Source organism: Schistocerca piceifrons, chromosome 6, assembly GCF_021461385.2.
Source record: "Schistocerca piceifrons isolate TAMUIC-IGC-003096 chromosome 6, iqSchPice1.1, whole genome shotgun sequence".
NCBI lineage: Eukaryota > Metazoa > Arthropoda > Insecta > Orthoptera > Acrididae > Schistocerca > Schistocerca piceifrons.
The window spans coordinates 235,116,264-235,136,839 of NC_060143.1; the positions used below are offsets into that span (position 1 = coordinate 235,116,264).

The following is a 20,576-nucleotide window of genomic DNA, read 5'->3' on the forward strand; positions in this document are numbered from 1 at the left end:
TTCACTGCAGGAGATTTTATTAATGTTTTGCAAAATTTTAAACAAAATTTTTGGGATTACAGTGAAGCTAATCTTCCTCAACATGCACGCAAGGTTGCAGTCAAGGAATTACAACGGCTTAGTAAAATGTCACCCATGAGTCCTGAGACTGGAATAATAATGCGCTACGTTGAGCTGATGGTTGATCTCCCATGGTCTAAATCTTCTGTAGAGACATTAGATTTGAATAAAGCTAGACAGGTAAGACATTTCTTGGATGTTACATGTATGTAATTAATCTAATACACTAATCTATAACATAATGATGATGAATATATTGTAACATTACAATTAAATTTTATCTGTCCTAAGTTCTCTCTTGGTCTGAAATTGTGGGTGACTCTTTTAATTCTTGTTCAGTTCAGTTGGTCCAGGCCTTTTCATGCTTTAACATATACAGGTATATCAAGTCCAGAAAGTTTGGTGTTTGCCTTTCACTTGAAATGTGATCATTTTATATGTGTATGGATGGTTATTCGTAAGTGCCCCGGGGTTTCAGAAGATGAGTACATGAAAACTAACATAAAACAATGGAAAATCCAGGTGGGAATGTAACAGTATTATGAAAAGGGAAGTTGCCACTCTCCGAATAATGGAGTTACTGAGTTGCAGGTAGTCACAACAAAAAGACTATCACAAATAAAGCTTTCAGCCAGTAAGGAATTTGTCAAAAATAGACGACAGACACACGTGCGCACACACACACACACACACACACACACACACACACACACACACACACTCATGCAAACACAACTCGCACATACAACTGTATTTTCATGGAACTGAAACCACACTGTGTGCAGCAGCACCAGTGCATAATGGAAGTGTCGACTGGGTGGGGGTAAGGAGGAGGCTGGGTATAGGTAGCGGACAGTGAAGTGCTGCAGGTTAGATGGAGGGCAGGGGAGGGAGAGGTGGGGAGGACGGGGTAGCAGAAAAGGAGAGAAGTAAAAAGATTGGGTGCAATGGTGGAATGAGGGCTGTGTAGTGCTGAAATGGGAACAGGGAAGGGGGTGGATGGGTGAGGACAATGACTAACAACTAATAGAACTAGATGCAAGACCTGCCCCCATACATCCTCCCACCACCACCTACTCCAGTCCGGTCACGAACATCACCTATCCCATCAAAGGCAGAGCTACATGTGAAAACAGTCATGTGGTTTACAAGCTGAGCTGCAACCACTGTGCTGCATTCTATGTGGGCATGACAACCACTAAAGATGTTTGTCCACATGAATGCCCACCAACAAACTGTGGTCAAGAAACAAGTGGACCACCTTGGTGCTGAGCTTGCTGCCAAAGATGTCATCCTCCATTTCAATGACTGCTTCACAGCCTGTGCCATGTGGATCCTTCCCACCAACACGAGCTTTTTTGAATTGTGCACCTGCGAACTTTCCCTGCAATATATCCTACATTCCCGTAACGCTCCTGGCTTCAAACTTTATTGGTCACTGTCCTCACCTATCCAGCACCTTCCCTGTTCTCATTCAACCACTACACAGCCCTCATTCCACCATCGCACCCAGTCGTTTTACTTCCCTCCTTTTCTGCTACCCCATCCTCCCCACCTCTCCCCTGCCCTCTGTCTAACCTGCAGCCCTTCACTGTCCACCACCCCTACTCTTTTATCCCTCCCCCTCCCCACCCTAGCTCGCACACAAGTTTTAAACCGACATTGCAGGTGCTCAGTATGGGTACCTGTTGTGACATGGCAAAAGTCAATACAGTAGTCAAATTTTTGTCACACACATCCCAACGTATCATGGTCGATATTGTGACCGCTTAATTGTCCTTCCTTGCAAACTCTTCAGAATTAAGTGGCAATGGAGGCAGGAACACATTATCTTTGACATAACCTCTAAAGGAGAAATTACACAGGGTTAAGTTAGGGAACTGTGGGGGGCCACTGAAGTCATTGTGAGAAACATGCCCAATCCAGTGCTGAGACAGTTGGGTATTGAGGTAATCTAGACCATTAGAGAGAAAGACTGATGGGGCACAACCTTGTTGCAAAATTAGATCTCCATTGTCTTACTGTAATTGTGGAATATGCCATTGCTGCAGAATGCCCAGGTGCACAAAATGAGTCACAGTTTCCCATGCAGATAAAAATGGTCCATAAACTTTTGAAGGGGACATGGCACAAAAGATGTTAACTTTATGTGAATCATCAGTGTGTTCCATGATGTAGTGTAGATATTCTATGACCCTAACACCTGATTTTCTTTCTAGGCACATGAAATATGGTTTTGTTACTGAAAACAAACATCCATCTTCCTCCAGTTGTCATCGAAAGTCATTACAACTGTCAGAATGAAGATAATTGTACCGAACTTTCAGCACACGTAACAACTGCTGCTGGTATGGTTCTACATGCAGTTGTGTCAGACAGTTGACTCCAGTATCTGCAGTTTTCTGCTTGTGTGTGTAATTTATTTCTTCTGGCTCCCAATGAATAATTCCCACACATGCATCTCGTTCCCTGCACATGATTCCGGCTGGCCTGTTGTCTTCGCACCACATGAGCAGCCAGTCTCACAGAACATGGATTGTTTTATCCGTTGAAGCTTTTATCCGATATATGGTGTGAAATCATCAGAGAACCATAACATTTTACTTAAATTTAGTGACTTCAAAGACACAAAATGCATGCATTCCTCCAAATATGTAATGTTCTGACATGTCTGCCCCCTAATGGCTCGTTCTGCATCTATGCCATGGCGTGTACTATGAACTGAAACTTAGAGAGATGCTCTATCAACTGATATGGGTCATTTTGCTGTATGTCTTGTAGTTTCCACATGGCATCCTCTGAAACATGGGAGAAACTTGTGAATAAACCTGTACTCCACTGTAATTCCGTTATTTCGTGATCTGACGTAAAGAATTTCTGACCTTCTATGGAGTTGTCCTTTACACTGTCAAAATGAATGAAATTTTGGTCTAAAATAATGGTAGTGTGTATAATGTGTTGCAAAGTCCATTGGTAAGCAATCATCTCCATAATCAAAGGTTCAGTGTTTGTTCTCCAGTTGATCCCAGGCATTCTTCTGATCTGCCATGAAACTTTCACCCATGGTATTGTTTTGTGTATCTGGAACAAAGTGGAGTAGCACTGTAGTTTGTATCCAACATCAAAATATAGGACCTCCTATAACTTATTTGGGTGTCAGTCATCACATCGAAGGAAGCAATAAAACTGTTCCTAAAAGCAATGTGATCTTTGAACCGATCTTCAGGGTTCACCAGCACACTGAAAATAAGATGTACACTGATAAGCCAAAACATTATGATCACTGCCCAACATGATGTTGGATGCCACCTGGTGGCATTGCAGGCACATGACGTGGTAATGAAAGTATGTAAATGGAGCAGACGTGGATGAGGGATCCCCCTAGTGAAGATATGGGGTGCAGATGGGGAAATCCATTGAGATAAGCAACTTTGGCACCAGGCAGATTATTATTACGCAGAGCCTGTGAATGAGTATCTTGAATGTTACTTTCATGAGCATCTATGAAAAGAGGTGGGACAGTGAAACTTCCACTACGCACCACATGGCTGGATGTCGGCAGCTCTTCACAGAATTTTGGGTTCGGAGGCTTGTCTGCTCTGAAAACTGGGATAGATGGTGACATGTGCCAACTCTGCCAAAAGAGCACAGTGCTGGTACACACACAAGTGGTTTAGAGTTCACCGTTCATCATACATTGTTGAACATTCAGCTCCACAGCAGACCACCCTTATGTATTCACATGTTGACCCAACAAAATCACCAATTACGATTGCATGGGCACAGAACCATCAGGATTTGACCATCAGTCAATGGAGATGTCAGCTCTTTGGGTGAATCACATTTTTGCTGCACTAGGTCGATGGTTGTCTCCACAGACGCGGTCATTGATGTGAACGGTGTCTTGAAATGTGCAGTGCACTATGGATACAGGATGGTGGGAGCAGTATTATGCTATGGGAGACATTCTCCTGCACCTCCGTGGGATCTGTGGTAGTAATTGAAGGCACACTGACAGCTGTGAACCACCTGCATCCCTTCATGCTTGATGTTTTCCTCGATGGTGATTCATCTTTCAGCAATATAATTGTCTGTATCTTGCAGCCAAAACCATGCTACTGTGGTTTGAGAAGCTTTATAGAGAAGTCGCGTTGATGTTTCGGCAACCAAATTGGTCTGATGTAAATCCTGTGGAACTCATCAGGGTCACTATTGGGCACCATTACTGTGTATGCAAATTAGCAGCCTGTTATGTATGCGAATTATATGGCCTGTGCATAGCCATCTAATGCCACAAACCTGCCAACAAACTGTTGGAGCCTGATGTGCCGGATCAGTGATATATTTCATTCAAAAGGCGGAGAAACAAGCTATTAAGCAGGTGGTCATAATGTTTTGGCTCATCAGTGTATACTTGAAAATTTTATTGTCTTTCCCAGTTCAATATTTATACTTTTTTGCGTGCAGGATTTGGATGCTGACCATTATGGACTCGCAAGACTGAAGCGTCGTGTCCTGGAGCACTTGGCAGTCCGGCAGCTGAGAGATGGGCTGCGGGGACCATTGCTGTGCTTTGTTGGACCTCCAGGGGTTGGGAAAACCAGTGTTGGCAGGTCCATTGCACATTCCCTTGGACGCAGTTTTCATCGGTGAGCATGTCTGTCTGTCATTTCCTGTTTCAGTAATCTCTTAAGGTTGTGTTTATTAGTTATAGTTAATCTGTGGGTCACATGTTAATTGCATGTGGTAATTTTCTCTACCTGACTGTAGTTTGAAGTATGTTTTCCTGCTCAGTTATTCATTCTAAACAAGGTAACATGCAGTTAGGTGCAGTAAATTGGATGCGACAAAGGATGAAATGAAGGATTGTGGCATATAGATCATTTTCCTGATTATTGAGGTTGTCATAGTCTTCCTCTTGAAGCATGCTGTGAAGTAACAAGGCTAACAGCATGCTTTAAATAAAATTACATATGATGTACAATGCAGTGAGGAGACTTTCTTTGAACTTGCACTTACTAAATGTTGGACTGAGAAATTAGCAGACAGCAAATAGTTATAGAGTGAGCTCCCAGTTATCAAGTTTGTGGATTATCTGTACATAGTTTAATGACTTATGGAAGAAGAAGAAGAAAGAATCCTGAAGTCTTCTGTCATAATTAGATAATGTTTTTGTTTAGAATACACTACTGTGCACACTACTCATGTTTTACTTCCTGAAGACGTAGCAGGCCACAGTCTCATTGCCAGACATCCCTGAAATATTTTTCATTGTTTCCCATGTTACCTTTTTTTTAAATATATGAACATGACCTCCTAATGTATCTACAGCCAGTTTATTATCTAAATGTTTGCTTAGCCCTTTAACTTGGAGCTAAAAGTCATTAATTTCCAACTGTTGTTTCAGATAAGTGACATGTAAATAATGCTGTGGGCTTTAATGGCTACATGTAACAGCATATTATATAAGTACAAAAGTAGCAGTTTCCATTAAGAATATGTATTTTGGATTATCTGTATCTTTCAATTATCCATGGAATCTCTTGTCTATAATAATATGGATAATGAGGAGCACACCTAGTGAAAGTGTATGCTATCCAGTGATAACTGAGGGTAACAGCTGATCTGTTTGCTGATTTATTCCAACAAAAACCAATGGAGAGTATTTATCATTGTAAAGGATTGTGAATCAAAGTAAATTAGCTTATGGTAATAGCCCTGTAAAATTTTTCAAGAAACACAAATGTCAACTTTTTCCCATAAAAATGGGTTATACTCAGGAAAGAGGTGCTAAGGGAAAAAGGTGGAAGAATAGCAGATGGTCTCCATGAGAACAGTTCCATAAGTATTCAGACAGATTTTTCACTGTCACAGAAAATGTGAAAACATGTATATGTATTCTGGAATGGCCCGTTAACCTAACTCACCTTAAGTGAGTCCAGAGAAAAAACAAAAGTATACATACACACATAAAGACTCAAAAAATTAGTTGAAGAAGATTATAAAGGGAAAGACACTGGATCTGATATCAGAAATTAACTGGTATGGTGGTGGTGACTGGATGCAATGGCTTGCCAATCCACTGACAGTCATACTTAAGAAAACGAAGAAGGCAGATTTATCATCTACTTTTGTTGTCATTGCAAGTGTTGGTGTTTATAATGTGGGTAGTGGAATGGACAAGTACACTACCAGATGTTCTCGTTGAGTGCAAATATGCACTTAGTGTTAGCTTTGATTACTAGGTAATTTAATTTTAAAGATAAGTAAATGGTCCAACATAAATTATTTATAAAAAATATCATTTTGAGAGCGATTCAGTTTGAAGAAAAGTTTACCGATGTGGAGCTGGTACTACTGCTCATTGGACATGCATCTTAATTTTAATTTGCCCATACATGGAACAGAGATAATGCCATTTACCTGGATCACTGATGATGAGTAGTAAAAGATACACTGCCATAAAAAAATTACAACACCTGGAAAAATGATGTCACTTTTGATCTGATGACAAAATATACCACCTGGGGGATGGTGGGTGTACTGATAATGATATCCGTGTCCTTCACCAGCAAATCACATTGTGGCCTAGCTACCAGAGGGCCACCTGTGTACACCATTTTAAAGGGTGTGCTTACAGCCAAAAGGCTAAGCATGGTGCAGACATGTAGAGCAAGCAACCATCTCACAACAGTGCACATGTGCTTCCTGCAATTAATTTAGCAAGATTGAGGGGGTCAACTTGTGGCCTACAAGTGGCAGAATATCATTTTGGAGAATTACCACAGATGTTGAAGATGGAATGTCAGTTGTGCAGTGATGCTGGCAGCAGTGGACAGGTGAGGGCTTTCCACTCAGACAAGATTGTGGATGTCCATGTAGCAGTCTCCTGCCAAGTGTGTCGTTTGTAAGGGCAGCAGTGGCAGAGCATGTAGTTTCCACTGTACGTACAAGACCAGATGTGACCTCATAAGTATCAACAAAATGTTATGAACCAGTTACTTGCACACACACCTCTGTCCTGTCTTCCACTTTCGCCATGGCATTGACCGATGTAGGTGGCACAGTGATTAGCACACTGAACTGCTAGTTCAGGAAGACGAACATTCAAATCTGTCTCTGGATGCGGAGTGTGCAAATGCTGGAATGGTTCCTTTGAGAGAGCATGGCTGGTTCCTTGCCCACAAGTGAAACACTAAGAGCTTGTGCTCCATCTCTGAGGGCCTCAATGTCAGCAGGCTGTTAAACTCTTGTCTGCCTCCTCCCTCCCTCCACTGCTTGACTGGTTCCATCAGAGGATCAATTGGAGGATGGACTGATGAACCATGTTCTTCAGTCTGAAATTAAATTCTACCTGTATGCAAGTGATGGTTGTTTGCACTGATTACGTGGACCTGGTGAGTACTATCTCGAAAAGTGCATTAGTCTGAGACACATAGATCCTTCCCCAGGCCATATCGTCTGGGATATGGTGAGATACAACCCTCATTCACCTTTGCTCTTTGGGTGGGGAACACTAACCAGCACTTGATACATGCAGAATGCTGTTAGACCAGTTGTTCTGCTGTTCTTATAACAGGAAGGTGATGTGCTGTTCCAATGGGATAATGCTCGTTCACAAGCTGTATGTAAAACTCAGTGTGCTCTGCAAACGAACAGCAGCTTCCCTGCTTGTGCGATTATAAGACTTACCACCATTCGAGTACGTCTGGCTCATGACAGGACAACAAGTGACTCATGCTTGTTGTCCACGTACAGCTCGCACAGAGCTAGGGGAACAGATTGGGTAGAAGTTGAATAACATATCTCCAGACTGTATTGGTCACCTTCATGTTTGTCTGCATACCAAAGCCAGTGCCTGCTTTGAGGTACATGGAGGCTACTTTGCATACTAATATGGATGTTTCAGCAAGGTTTCTCACCTTGCAGTCCCCCTGGACTAACCCTCCACTAACCTGTTTCTCATTGCCTCACCTTATCTTTCCCCTTTAGCCTTCTCTCTTCTGTCTACACCATTCCTTTCCTGGCCAGGTTGAATATTGCCTTCTCCCACCACTCTTTCTGTTGTGGACTGGCAAGACAGCCAATCCACTGTGACGGGTAGCCGAAAGGCATACGTTTAAGCTCACGCAGGCTGGCGTGAGGGGTCTGGAACAGTTAAAGGGATATGAGACTAGCAAAAATAGTACGTATCTGTTGGAATACTTAACTTTAATCCATAATTGGTGAACATCGGTCTGACGGTACATGCATCACAAGATAAATAGCAAATGATAAAGGCGCCTTGCTAGGTCGTAGCAAATGACGTAGCTGAAGGCTATGCTAACTATCGTCTCGGCAAATGAGAGCGTAATTTGTCAGTGAACCATCGCTAGCAAAGTCGGCTGTACAACTGGGGTGAGTGCTAGGAAGTCTCTCTAGACCTGCCGTGTGGCGGCGCTCGGTCTGCAATCACTGACAGTGGCGACACGCGGGTCCGACGTATACTAACGGACCGCGGCCGATTTAAAGGCTACCACCTAGCAAGTGTAGTGTCTGGCAGTGACACCACACTTTCTCCCCCTCCCCCCCATGTGGGGATCCTCTCTCTCTCTCCTTCCACACCCTTCTCCCCCCCCCCTCCACACCTCGTTCACCCTCCACCCCCTCCTGCCTTTCTCTCCCCCTCCACCTCTCTCCCCATCTCATTCCCATCTCCACCTCTTTTTCACCCCACTCTTTTCTCGCATCTCCCTCCTCATCTCCATCTTCTCCTATCTTTATGTCCTTTCTCCTCACCTCCCCCCTCCTTCTCTCTGGCTCTTCTAAACCATAGCTTCTGAACTCCTTTCATCTTCGTGTGCAGCCACTGAGTCAAAAGACCTGCCTTACACTGTCCTGTTACCTGATCCTCACCTCATGCATCCTTCCCTATGCACGACCCACCTCCATATTCTCAGGCAATTGCTACTGATAATCGATGGGGCACCACAGCCACAGGTATGTACGTGTGTGTGTGTGTGTGTGTGTGTGTGTGTGTGTGTGTGTGTGTGTGTGTGAGAGAGAGAGAGAGAGAGAGAGAGAGAGTATGTATGTACATCTGCTTAAAAAAAAAAAAAAAAAAACAAGAGGTCGAAAGGTTATATAAATACTGTTTACTGTTGATGGTGATAAACACATCATTTAGAAGCAAAAGATTCAATTATTGAAAAACTGTATAAAATAAAAACATGCAGGATGGGAAACTGCCTTTCATTCATGACTTTGTTTCCTTCAAATTCAGGAAAAGGAAGAAAATCCATGTACATTTACTGCTTCCAATGCAAAGCAAAAACTTGGGGCTGATGGTGTCATTATTACAGAATGACAATATGCACAGAGAACATATCGGGTAGTCAGAGAACCAGAAGAGTAAAAATTGTTTCGCCTTCAATTGCATGATAGTCCATATAGAAAATAAAACATATAAATGAAATAAATGCTAGGAAAAAAATAAAGAGGGCCTAATTTTACTATAAACCTGCTGCACTGTATTATTTAGTTGGTCCTGTAACCAAAGAAAGACTGTGTTTTTCTCAGTTCCAAGTAATTTTGGTCCAATATGTGTCTTTGTCTGTCTCACACTCACAGCCTAACAGATAAAAAAGGAGATAAAATTTCGGCAAAGAAAATTAGACCTTGTATCATTTGATCCAGAATGTGGACATGATGCACAAGAAGGAATTAGAGTTTAATCCTTGAGTAGCATGCTGTTTTCAATAACACAAGCGGATCTGTGGCATACTTTGTGCATGTCTAAGGAATAGCTGTCTTTATGTTATCAAGGTAAACATATATTAGCAAAATCATAGTTTAATCTTTATGTAACTAAATAATGATAAAATAAACACACTTAATATGAGCTAAAGCACTGTTTACTTGAACTGTAATGAAATAAGCTTTCATTATATCACATTGTTGTCACAGACAGGTGTTACCCCTCAGTAATAATGCACTCGAAGCATTAAACAGTGCAGTTGCATCAGATCCCAGCCAGCTGCTTGTTTGATTACTAATTATCTCGTAGACACCTGCCTCATTGTGTGTTTGTGCTGCTAGCTCATAATCTGTGCCATTTTCTTGCACAGATCGTAAATTTTTTCTCTCCTAACTTGGTGTGTATTGTATATTACTACTGCTGCTTGGATGTATGACAACACAACTTATTACTGTGTCAGCTGAAGCAATAAGAAAGAAATCGGTATGGGCTTGGAATCATGAAAAAAGTGATGGACTGGTGCAAAATGATATTATTTGTGAATGGCACACTTTATATATAGGCACACTTGCTCGAGGGTTAAAATAAGGAAATTATCTGCAGATCATTTATTAAAACATACACTGCATTTGTTCTCACCTTCTGTTGCCATGCTGACATGTAGGAAGGTGGTACTAAGTATGATAAGCCTAGAGAAAGGGGGAGGGGGGTGAGGTAAATATGCTTAAGATTCCTTCTTAAATGTGATTATCATCTTGATGTTCCACAATGCTGTCTTTATGGTCCTTCTGTGTGAAATGTTGAGAATGGACCATCATTAATTTAAAACACGCAAAAGACAGTGTGACTACACGTAAGAAAGCATATGAAGTTGGTATAGTTACCATACTGAAGTAGCAGTTCACAGCAAGTCATCAATAGCATAATAACAGTCAGTCCAAATGAGATCCAACAACGTGAATCAGGTACTTCAGTGGCTGTTATCATTAGAGCATTCCAGCAGATTAATTGAGTAATCGACATGCAGAGGGATGAGCACCAAGTTAAATAATTAGGCTGTGTCAACATTGTTTAATGACAGCACACTGTCAAAGGGCGTGTTCATGTACTACCCACCTTGGGCAGTGATATGCTGTCCTTTGTGTGTGAGACTGCTTTCAACTGCATGTTTATTTATTTATTTTATTTATATACTTGTTCCATAGATCTGTACATGTGAGCAAGTCACTCAGATGTGGAACGTGTCAATATACATAATAAAATACATAGAATAAAGACATTGTTATAGTATTAATAACAGTGCACAAAAGTCATACTTATTAGCTTAAAAACTAGTCAACATAAATGTGAAGATAGCAGTTTCATATTTAGGGCATTATTGCATTTATTTTAACCTTGAACAGTAATCAAAACTTCCCACTTTGGGTTTAAAAGTGACCCAAAAATGGAAATGAGAAAAACAGGAATTTTTACATTAGGGCATTATTACATTAGTTTAACAGTAAACAGTGTCAAAAAATTTAAAAACATCTTTACAATCTGGGTTTTACTTATTTCTCTGAAAGGATTCCTCTAGTGAATAAAGGGAGGTCTCAAGTAAATAATTTTTCAAGCTACGTTTAAATACTGATGTACTACTCCTTATACTTTTGACGCTGTTGGGTAGGGAATTGAAAATTTTCGTTCCAGCGTACTTTACCCCTTTCTGAATAAGTGTCAAGTTCTTTAACTCACAGTGGAAATCCTCTTTTCTTCTGGTGTTATGTTCATGATGTAGGCAATTCGTTTCATACAGAGTGGGGTTATTTATTATGAAGCACATCAGTGAATATATGTACTGAGATGTTGCTGTCAGTATTTAAAGTCATTTAAAAAGATTTCGACATGAGGTTCGTGGGGGTACACCACAAATGATTCTTATTGCTCTTTTTTGTGCTGTGAGGATTTTCTTTGTGGCAGGTGTATTGCCCCAGAAGATGATGCCATAACACATGACTGAATGAAAATAGCCAAAGTAAGCTGACTTTGAGATGGTAATGTCATTGAAGCATGACAAAATTCGTAAAGCAAATGTTGCCGACGTCAGCCGTTTTAGTGTTTGTAGAACGTGATGTTCTCAGTTCAGCCTACTGTCCACGTATACGCCTAGGAATTTTGATAAGTACACTTGCTTTATCACCTGATCATTCTGTGTGATAACTATTTCTTTTGGGTTTTTGTGGGTTGTCTGGAACTGGATAAAATTGGTTTTTTTCAGGTTTATTGAAAGGGAGTTAATACTAAACCAACCCAGAACTTCTTTAAGGATATCATTGACCTCGGATTCTAAGTCAGTAGTTGACACATTATCCACCACAATGCTCGTATCATCAGCGAACATTGTAAATTTACACTGCTTATTGATGGATAAAGGCAGGTCATTAACATATATGAGGAACAGCAAGGGCCCAAGCACTGATCCCTGTGGCACTCCATGCTGCACAATTCCCCACTCAGAGTCCACTATATATTGTGATACACTATCTGAAACATCTAGAATAATCTTCTGCTTCCTATTTTCGAGGTACGATTTTAACCAGTTCCCTACAGGTCCTGTAATTTCATAATGACAGGCCTTCTTGAAGAGTATCTGGTGATCTACACAGTCGAACACCTTTGATAGGTCGCATAAGACACCAATTGGCAGCCTCTTGCTGTTTATAGACTCTAGAACATCATTTGTGAATGAGAAAATCGCGTTATCTATTGAAACTCCCTTTTGAAAACCAAACTGCTGACTGTTAATGATGTTCAGGTCGCCAAGGTGTGCCACAATCCTGTTGTACAGAGCTTTTTCTAGGACTTTTGAAAATGTTGTTAATAGAGAGATAGGGCGATAGTTTGACAAGTTTGACACATTTGTAGCATCCCCTGCTTTGTACAGGGGCCTGACAACAGAGTATTTCATTCTGTCTGGAAACACTCCTTGTTGCATGGGTGTGTTGCAGATGTGAGACAAAACTTCGGCCACTTCACTACAGCAAGCCTTCAACAGCTTGCTTGAAATATCGTCGATACCAGCAGAATGTTTATTTTTCAAAGACTGTATGATTTTTTTGGTTTCATTGGCAGTAATGGGAAGCACACTTATTTGACTGAAAGGTTCTGGAAATTTATTTTTCATCATACAGGCAGCTTTATCTACAGAGCCATGGCAACCTATCTGTGTTGGGACAGTTAAAAAAATGTTGGTTAAAGATTTCAGCAATTTCCTCACTATTAGTTATCTCTGAGTTGTCAACAGTTAAAACAATATTTTTGTCTTTGGTGTAGTTTACAGTCCCTGTTTCTCTCTTTATCACATTCCAGATTGTTTTAATTTTATTTTCAGAATTAGTAATTTAAGATGCTATACACATACTTTTAGAGTTTTTAATTACTTTGGCAAGAATTTTACAGTAGAGTTTATAATGTTTTAGCTGAGCAGGGTTGTTAGAAGTCTTTGATGCTATGTAGAGTTGTCTTTTTCTCTGACAGGAAGCTATGATGCCCTTAGTGAGCCATGGTTGTTTTGCAGACCTAGCAGGTTGGACTCGGTATGACTTTTTTGGAAATACACTTTCAAAGGTACCTGCTATCTCATTTGTGAATAAATTGTATTTTGAATTGGCAGTTTCTGCTAGGTAAACAGGTGTCCAGTCAGTATGCTGAAGACATGATCTGAACGTTTGAATAGCTTCCTCACTTATTTTCCTTACTGTTTTCCATCTAAGTGAGGTGCCACTCAGAAGAATTCCCAAGCTGTTGAAAGTAACTCGTTGTCCGTCATGGTCAGACAGACCATTTATAACCATTTCAATATTAATATGGTTGACTTTACTCTGATCAACAAAAACGCTATCAATGAGAGTACTGGAAGAGGTGTTGGTTCTGGTGGGTGAGCTAACCACGGGAACAAGGTTGTACGTGCACATGAGATTTTCAAACTCCACCTTGCAGGGAGAATTAACCAAGAAATCTATGTTAAAATCCCCAACAACTACCATGCCCCTATTTTTTCTACTTAAGTACAACAAAACAGTATCTAATTGTTTAACAAACACTTTAAAATTACCAGATGGTGCCCTGTCAACTGCCACAACTGTTAATCTGGAGACAGTGTCTAGCACCTCTATAGCACATACTTCAAAATGTAGCTCAAAGCAGAATCTTTGTACATCTATTGCCGTGAACAAGACATTGTTTTTTACATATACAGCTACTCCTCCTTTGTCCATATAGTTCCTGCAATAAGACGTTGCCAGAACATAGTTGGGAATAGCGACCACTTCAATACCAGCAGTGATGTGGTGTTCTGTTAGACACAGAATGTGGGCACTGTTTATACCTTTTGTGTCTTCTATATTTGCTGTGAACTGATCCAGCTTGCAGTATAGGCCTCTTATGTTCTGATGAAACACTGTTAACTTTTGTTTGTCTTTAATTGTATTGCTGTTTGAGTGAACTTTCGTTTGTGTATTAATTACTTGTTGCAGATTTTTGTTACTGGACCAAATCCTGCTAGAGTTGGCCCAGCTCACTAGTTTCCCTCGTTAGTTAGGGATATGACTGGTCTGCTTTCATGATCGTCATTGTTTAGGCCTATTATTTCATGAAAAGCTTTTCCAATGTCTGCTGCTAGTTTATTTTTGCCAAACTGATATTTAGATGTAGTCCATGCTTTGTGAAGCAGTGTCTCTCATACCTGTCTGCATCCAGTAGTGTCACATTCGTAAACTTAGTGCAAAAGTGTTTCAGTTTACTATTCGTTAGGCAAATTTCTCTGTTCACACAAGACCAGTCTGCCAGGTCATATCTCGTGGGCACAGTTGTTAGTATTATGTTTGTATGCTGTAATAACTGCAGCAATACGAGTAGCTTTTTAATGAAAGTGCTGGCCTCGTTGCAATAAACATCGTTTGCTCCTGCGATTATCGCAACACAGTCTTTTTCCGTGAATTTAGCACATTCTGTGTGTATGTCTTCTACCACATTCGTGAATTTTGCTCCTGGTTTAACAATTGCTGATATACACGAACCATCTTGAGCAGAGTTCGACATGCATGTCGAAATATTGAGAGCATGACTGTCTCCAAATATTTTTCCGTTATTTTTCCGTTGTGTTTGTTTACATACGCTATCGGAACTTTTTCTTACGCAACCACGCGTGTTTTGTGTACACGTGTTGCCGTCTACTACAATTTAGATGCACTGTTTTTGTTGTTTGAGTTATCACTGTTTATCAAGCACTGAACTTTGTCCACTGTTGAGGCTTCTTTATTCACTTGTGGGTTTCCTTTCTTGTATATAAATATGGTGTCGTCGACGGTTACGTTTTCACGATGTACATAACACCGATCTACACACACTGTCAAAGCACTACTGTTTTGTAGAGCCAGTTGAGATGTTGATATTGACACCTGATTACTGTTCTCTCTGTTTTATTCTTCACAGCCTGTTTGTTACATTATATTATGTAATTATTATAGTATGCCATTTCCTGTGTCTATACTCTGGGTATGTCTATGATTGTAGGATTTCATTGGGTGGTGTGAGCAACCAGTCTGATATCAGAGGACACAGGCGCACATATATTGGGGCTATGCCAGGACGTATAATACAAGGACTTAAAAATGTTGGGGTGAATAATCCAGTTTTTCTGTTGGATGAAGTAGACAAGCTGGTATGTCTTGAATAAGAATGAATAAAGTTGGCAATTATGTAAAAACTTTGTAATTGTATATAATAATAATGATACTTATTTTCATGCAGGGAACAAGTGCTGTAAATGGAGACCCAGCAGCTGCCTTACTGGAGGTGCTTGATCCTGAGCAGAACTGTACATTTGTCGATCATTACTTAAATGTTCCGTTTGATTTATCAAAAGTGATGTTCATTGCAACAGCCAACACCACGAAAACAATACCTCCAGCATTACTCGACCGGATGGAGGTGATACACATACCAGGCTACACACAGGTATTTGGGTTCAACTTTTTAGTTGTTTATGCACTCATTTGTGATGTTAGTTCCCAACTTCATTATGATCCTGACGTTTACAGGAAGAGAAACTTCATATTGCTACAAGGCACCTTTTCCCAAAACAGCTGGAACTCCATGGACTGACAAAAGAACATTTGCAAATTCCAGATGAAAGCTTCAAGTTCATGAGTATGTAATATTATCTTTGAATATGAATTAAGAAAAAAATGTAACTTTCTCGAATAAAAAAATAATCGTTTAGTAAATATCATATTCGTGCAATTGTAAAGAAAATAATGTTAACTCTTTGCAGTTTCTGACTACACACGTGAAGCAGGTGTAAGAACACTGGAACGGAAGATAGGTGCCCTGTGCCGAGCTGTTGCAGTGATGGTTGTTGAATCAAAAAATTCAACGAAACCACTGAAATTACCTGTTGTTTTGACCGAGGCATCAGTGGAGGAAATTTTGGGAGTGAGTTTAGAATTTTTGTTGACAGTATATTGTGTTGTTAATTGTATAAACAAACAAAGGATGTTCATGAATGCTGATCAGTTTGTCTGCTGGACAAAATTTGAGATGTATTTTTTTTCTATTTCATTAGGGCGTAATAGTCTAAGTATGTGTAACATCAAATTTGATGTTTACTATTTTGAAAAATTATAAAGTTGTCCTTTTTAAAATTTAATATTCCATTGACAGCAGGAGGTAAGAGATGTTATTACTTACTTTGCCTGTTGTGATGGAAAATATTCTTAAAGAGTAAATGCATTAAGAAGTATAGTAATTACTCTTCTGGTATTTCCTAGTGCTCTGTATCGAAAGATGTTTGTCTCCCACTATCCTCAAAACAGGTGTTTCCCTCTCATCCTACAATCTGTGATCTGTCCTTCCTTTTCAATTTCCACCAACCCGTTTCTCTCTCTTCCTCAAGAAGGAAACTATCAGTTCCTAAAACTAGGTTAGTGTCATGTATTTTTGTATAAGCCTATTGCCAGTACTGATATTTTGCCTGCGGAAGGTAAGTTCTTGTTGTGGCAGGGTGTATACGACCCGGGACAACCGGGAGACCCGGGAAAAACTCGGGAATTTTTTCATCCAGGAAAAAACTGGGAAAAACTTGGGAATTGTTTAGAATTCTGGGAATTTCTCATTGTTTTAGTTTTCAGTTAAATTTTTGTGATTTTTACTGGTAAGATTGGTTGGTTGGTTGTTTTGGGGAAGGAGACCAGACATCGAGGTCATCGGTCTCATCGGATTAGGGAAGGATGGGGAAGGAAGTCGGCCGTGCCCTTTGAAAGGAACCATCCCGGCATTTGCCTGAAGCGATTTAGGGAAATCATGGAAAACCTAAATCAGGATGGCCGGACGCGGGATTGAACCGTCGTCCTCCCGAATGGTAAGAACCAATACTCTAACAAAGGATATTACTGTATCCCGCTACTGCAGAATAATACTGCAGCAACAAAACATGAACGAGAGAAAAGAAAAACGAAAAGAAAACTTAAGTTGCAAAGGAAATGCGCCATATACAACAATAAAACAGTGTTCATACAAGCGTCTGCCAACAGCAAAGTGTGTCAAAGGTTTTAGGAAGACTATGCAATGCTTTATAACAACAAATTGCCTCCGATGAGTGTGACGTGACAACTGTTTAAATTAGATTCGTTTGAGCTGTTGTGGGCGCGCTCTTGAACATGCGCAGTGGAGTCGCGTATGAGTAATACCTTCTCACCCTTCTGGTTGCAGAAGTGTGACTGGGTGCCACTACTTAATATTGCCCCGGTTCGGAAATATAGTAAATCTGGGGCTGATGCACAGAGCAGTCTGAGTTGAGGTGGGGAGTCTCCACGTGATCTGTGTTTACGTTCAGTGATTTTGTTGTTTCATCTTCATTTATTGCTTTCACGTTAAATGATAACAAAAGGGATTTTTATAGCCAGGAGCTATCAAATGAATTAAAATATGTTCGCATAATTACGGAAGGCTAAAATATGTTATTAGCATAATCACCTTACAGAACAATGAAATAAAGAGATTGGGCTTAAAATTAGTCTTGTCTGCTGAGGCAGTCAATTTATTTGAAACGAAGTGTTTAATTTCACACTGTTGTTTAGTTTCAACTTTTGCTACATTTCAAGTGCACGTATGGCATTATGCCATAATAAAGAACCAAACATGAGATAATACAGTACTGGTACTCCAAGAAAATTTACAAACGAATGTGCATTTTAAGCTGAATTATACATTTTAGTATGGTTCACGAAATTCCGACGATCTTGAAGTATCGTCTGATGTCTTGTTTCTTTTATAACATATGTAAGATCTTTTAATGTTTTACACATATGAACATATGGGCTTAGTGGTTTGAAAAGCGTTCCATTCAAAGCAGATTTCCTTTTACGCAAGATGAACTATGTGCAAGAATGTACGATGAATTTCTTTAATCACAAAGCGTTTGACTCTCATTTAAAAATCAACTCTTTGAGGGCGACCATTTAGAAGAATTTTGAGCCCAGATCAGACATTTACGTCGTTATTAAAAATTTTACTGGCACATTTGTGTGATGTATCTTGAAGTGTAACACACACAAAAAAGATCAACGTTATATGTGGAAGCTTAGCTTCTCTTCCAGCTTATTAATCTTAGAGACCAATATTATATGTGAATACTATGTATATTAATTTAAACCATTAACTTTTCTTATTTGTGTGTTCACGTTACTGAAAAGTGATCTTGCTATTGGCTTACTACATCACGTGTCCTATGCTGCCATCAGCTGGCAGGATCACGTGACATGAGCTATGACTGTCTTACAAAAGCGCATCGCAATCTCGATTTCAATGTTTCGGAAAGTAACATGCGGTGTTTGGTGGAATTCAAATTTATACCTTCGTAATACGAAAATATGCAGAGTACATGTTGCTGCACATCAAAGGTCTGTCAAAAAGTGTTTTTCCCCCCTGATTTTCGTTTTCTAAGGTGCCGGGAAATTCTAATCCAGTATATAAAACCATAAACATTCAAAGGATTGATGAGTTTTACTGTGCTGAGGAAAGGTATACTGTCACTTAACATGGAATTGTATTGTCACCCAGGAGAAAGTGTATTTTTAACTGGGAAATCCAGGAAAAGTCCAGGAATTTTTTTTTTCTCTGTCCACGTATACACCCTGTGTGGTCTTCAGTCAAAAGATTGGTTTGGTCCAGCTCTCCATGTAGTCTGTTGCATCTAAGTCCATTCATCTCTGCATAACTATTGCAACCAACATCTATTTGAACCTGCTTACTGTATTTTAGCTTTTGTTTCCCTATATAATTTTTACCCTCCACAGTTCCCTCCATTGCCAAATTGACAGTTCCTTGGTGCATCAAAATGTGTCCTATCAACCTATCCGTTTGTGTAATTGAGATGTGCTATGAATTGATTTTTCTCTTGATTAGATTCAGCACCTTCTCATTAGTGACATGATCCACTTGTATAACACTCAGTATTCTTTTGTAGCACCACATTTCAAAAGCTTCTATTCCCTTCATGCCTGAACTGCTAATTGACCACTTCCATATAAGGCTACACTCATGACAACATCTTCACACTTTTATGTTCCTGGAATTAATGTTTTCCCGCTGTTTATGAAATTTTTTATCGTTCCTGTCAAATTTTCTATGTCCACAATGTTAAATTGCACCTGATTTTGCATCAACATATTTATAATTTTCCCACGATTTACACATTACCAAAAAAAATGTTTGTGGAGGAAAAAATGTTGCTGGCATTATGTTGGTCATCTAGTAGTGTTTACATACATTATTTGGTTAAGTTTCTTGACACCAGGGCACTCTACTCAGCAGACTCGAACTGGTAAATGTGTAAATATTGGAACAATTCATGCCATCTCTCTCACCACTGCCAAGCTCTACTTAGCATGGTGGCTGATGGGAGTAACTAGGTTTGTTCGAATAAATATTTCACAACCAATTACAACCCTTTCCAAACTGTCTCTACTGCACAAATGCAGTTTCGTGATTGTTGTGATAATTGTGACACCTTTGTCAAACTATTTTTAGCGTGAAACTTCCAGGCAGATTAAAACTGTGTGCCAGATCGAGACTCGAACTTGGGACCAAGTTTGAGTCTCAGTCTGGCACACAGTTTTAATCTGCCAGGAAGTTTCATATCAGCACACACTCCACTGCAGAGAGTGAGTTTGATTCTGGTAACATATTAAGTGTGTGTCAGTGTTTGGCCACTTGTAGGGCTAGTTAACACCATCATTCACTTTACATTGCTCAAATGTTTTTTGTTTTTTCACAGTGCCAGTCATTTTTTTTTTTTTTTTTTTTTTCATACTGAGCATAGCATGTTTCGAGAAATTATTCTCGTTGTCAAGTGCAGTATTGACATATGTATTTTTTTGTGATGTTACACAAACTAACAATGTGTGTGGTTTTCCACATAACTGAGGAAGCACAGTGCCTGATAACCTCAAAAAGTCGACTACAGTGCAAGAGACGCAGAATATTCAAACACCATACAAAATACTTATGTACATATTTACACTTGATAACGAGAAAAAATTCTTGAAACACATTATTTAGAAAATGAATGACAGCTGTAGACTTTCAGAAACATCGATTATGACGTATGAAATTGAGTCAAACTTTCCTACTTTCCATATAGTTATCAGTTCCAGTCACGTCAGCAGTTTTTGTTGGATAATAAACCTTGATTAGATAATAAACAAGCCCCCTGCCAGGTCTTTTGATACCTGTTATGTAC

General features: G+C 39.8%; 1 protein-coding gene across 1 annotated transcript in view; it reads left to right on the forward strand.

The window, feature by feature from the left end:
- LOC124802974 (lon protease homolog 2, peroxisomal-like) overlaps positions 1–20,576 on the forward strand; it is a 102,047-nt gene that overhangs the window by 60,703 nt on the left and 20,768 nt on the right. Inside the window, exons 7-12 of the mRNA XM_047264071.1 lie at positions 63–240; positions 4,528–4,709; positions 15,350–15,497; positions 15,587–15,793; positions 15,877–15,985; positions 16,110–16,270. Of these exons, the coding sequence (XP_047120027.1) occupies positions 63–240; positions 4,528–4,709; positions 15,350–15,497; positions 15,587–15,793; positions 15,877–15,985; positions 16,110–16,270 (985 nt within the window). The remainder of the gene's footprint in view (positions 1–62; positions 241–4,527; positions 4,710–15,349; positions 15,498–15,586; positions 15,794–15,876; positions 15,986–16,109; positions 16,271–20,576) is intronic.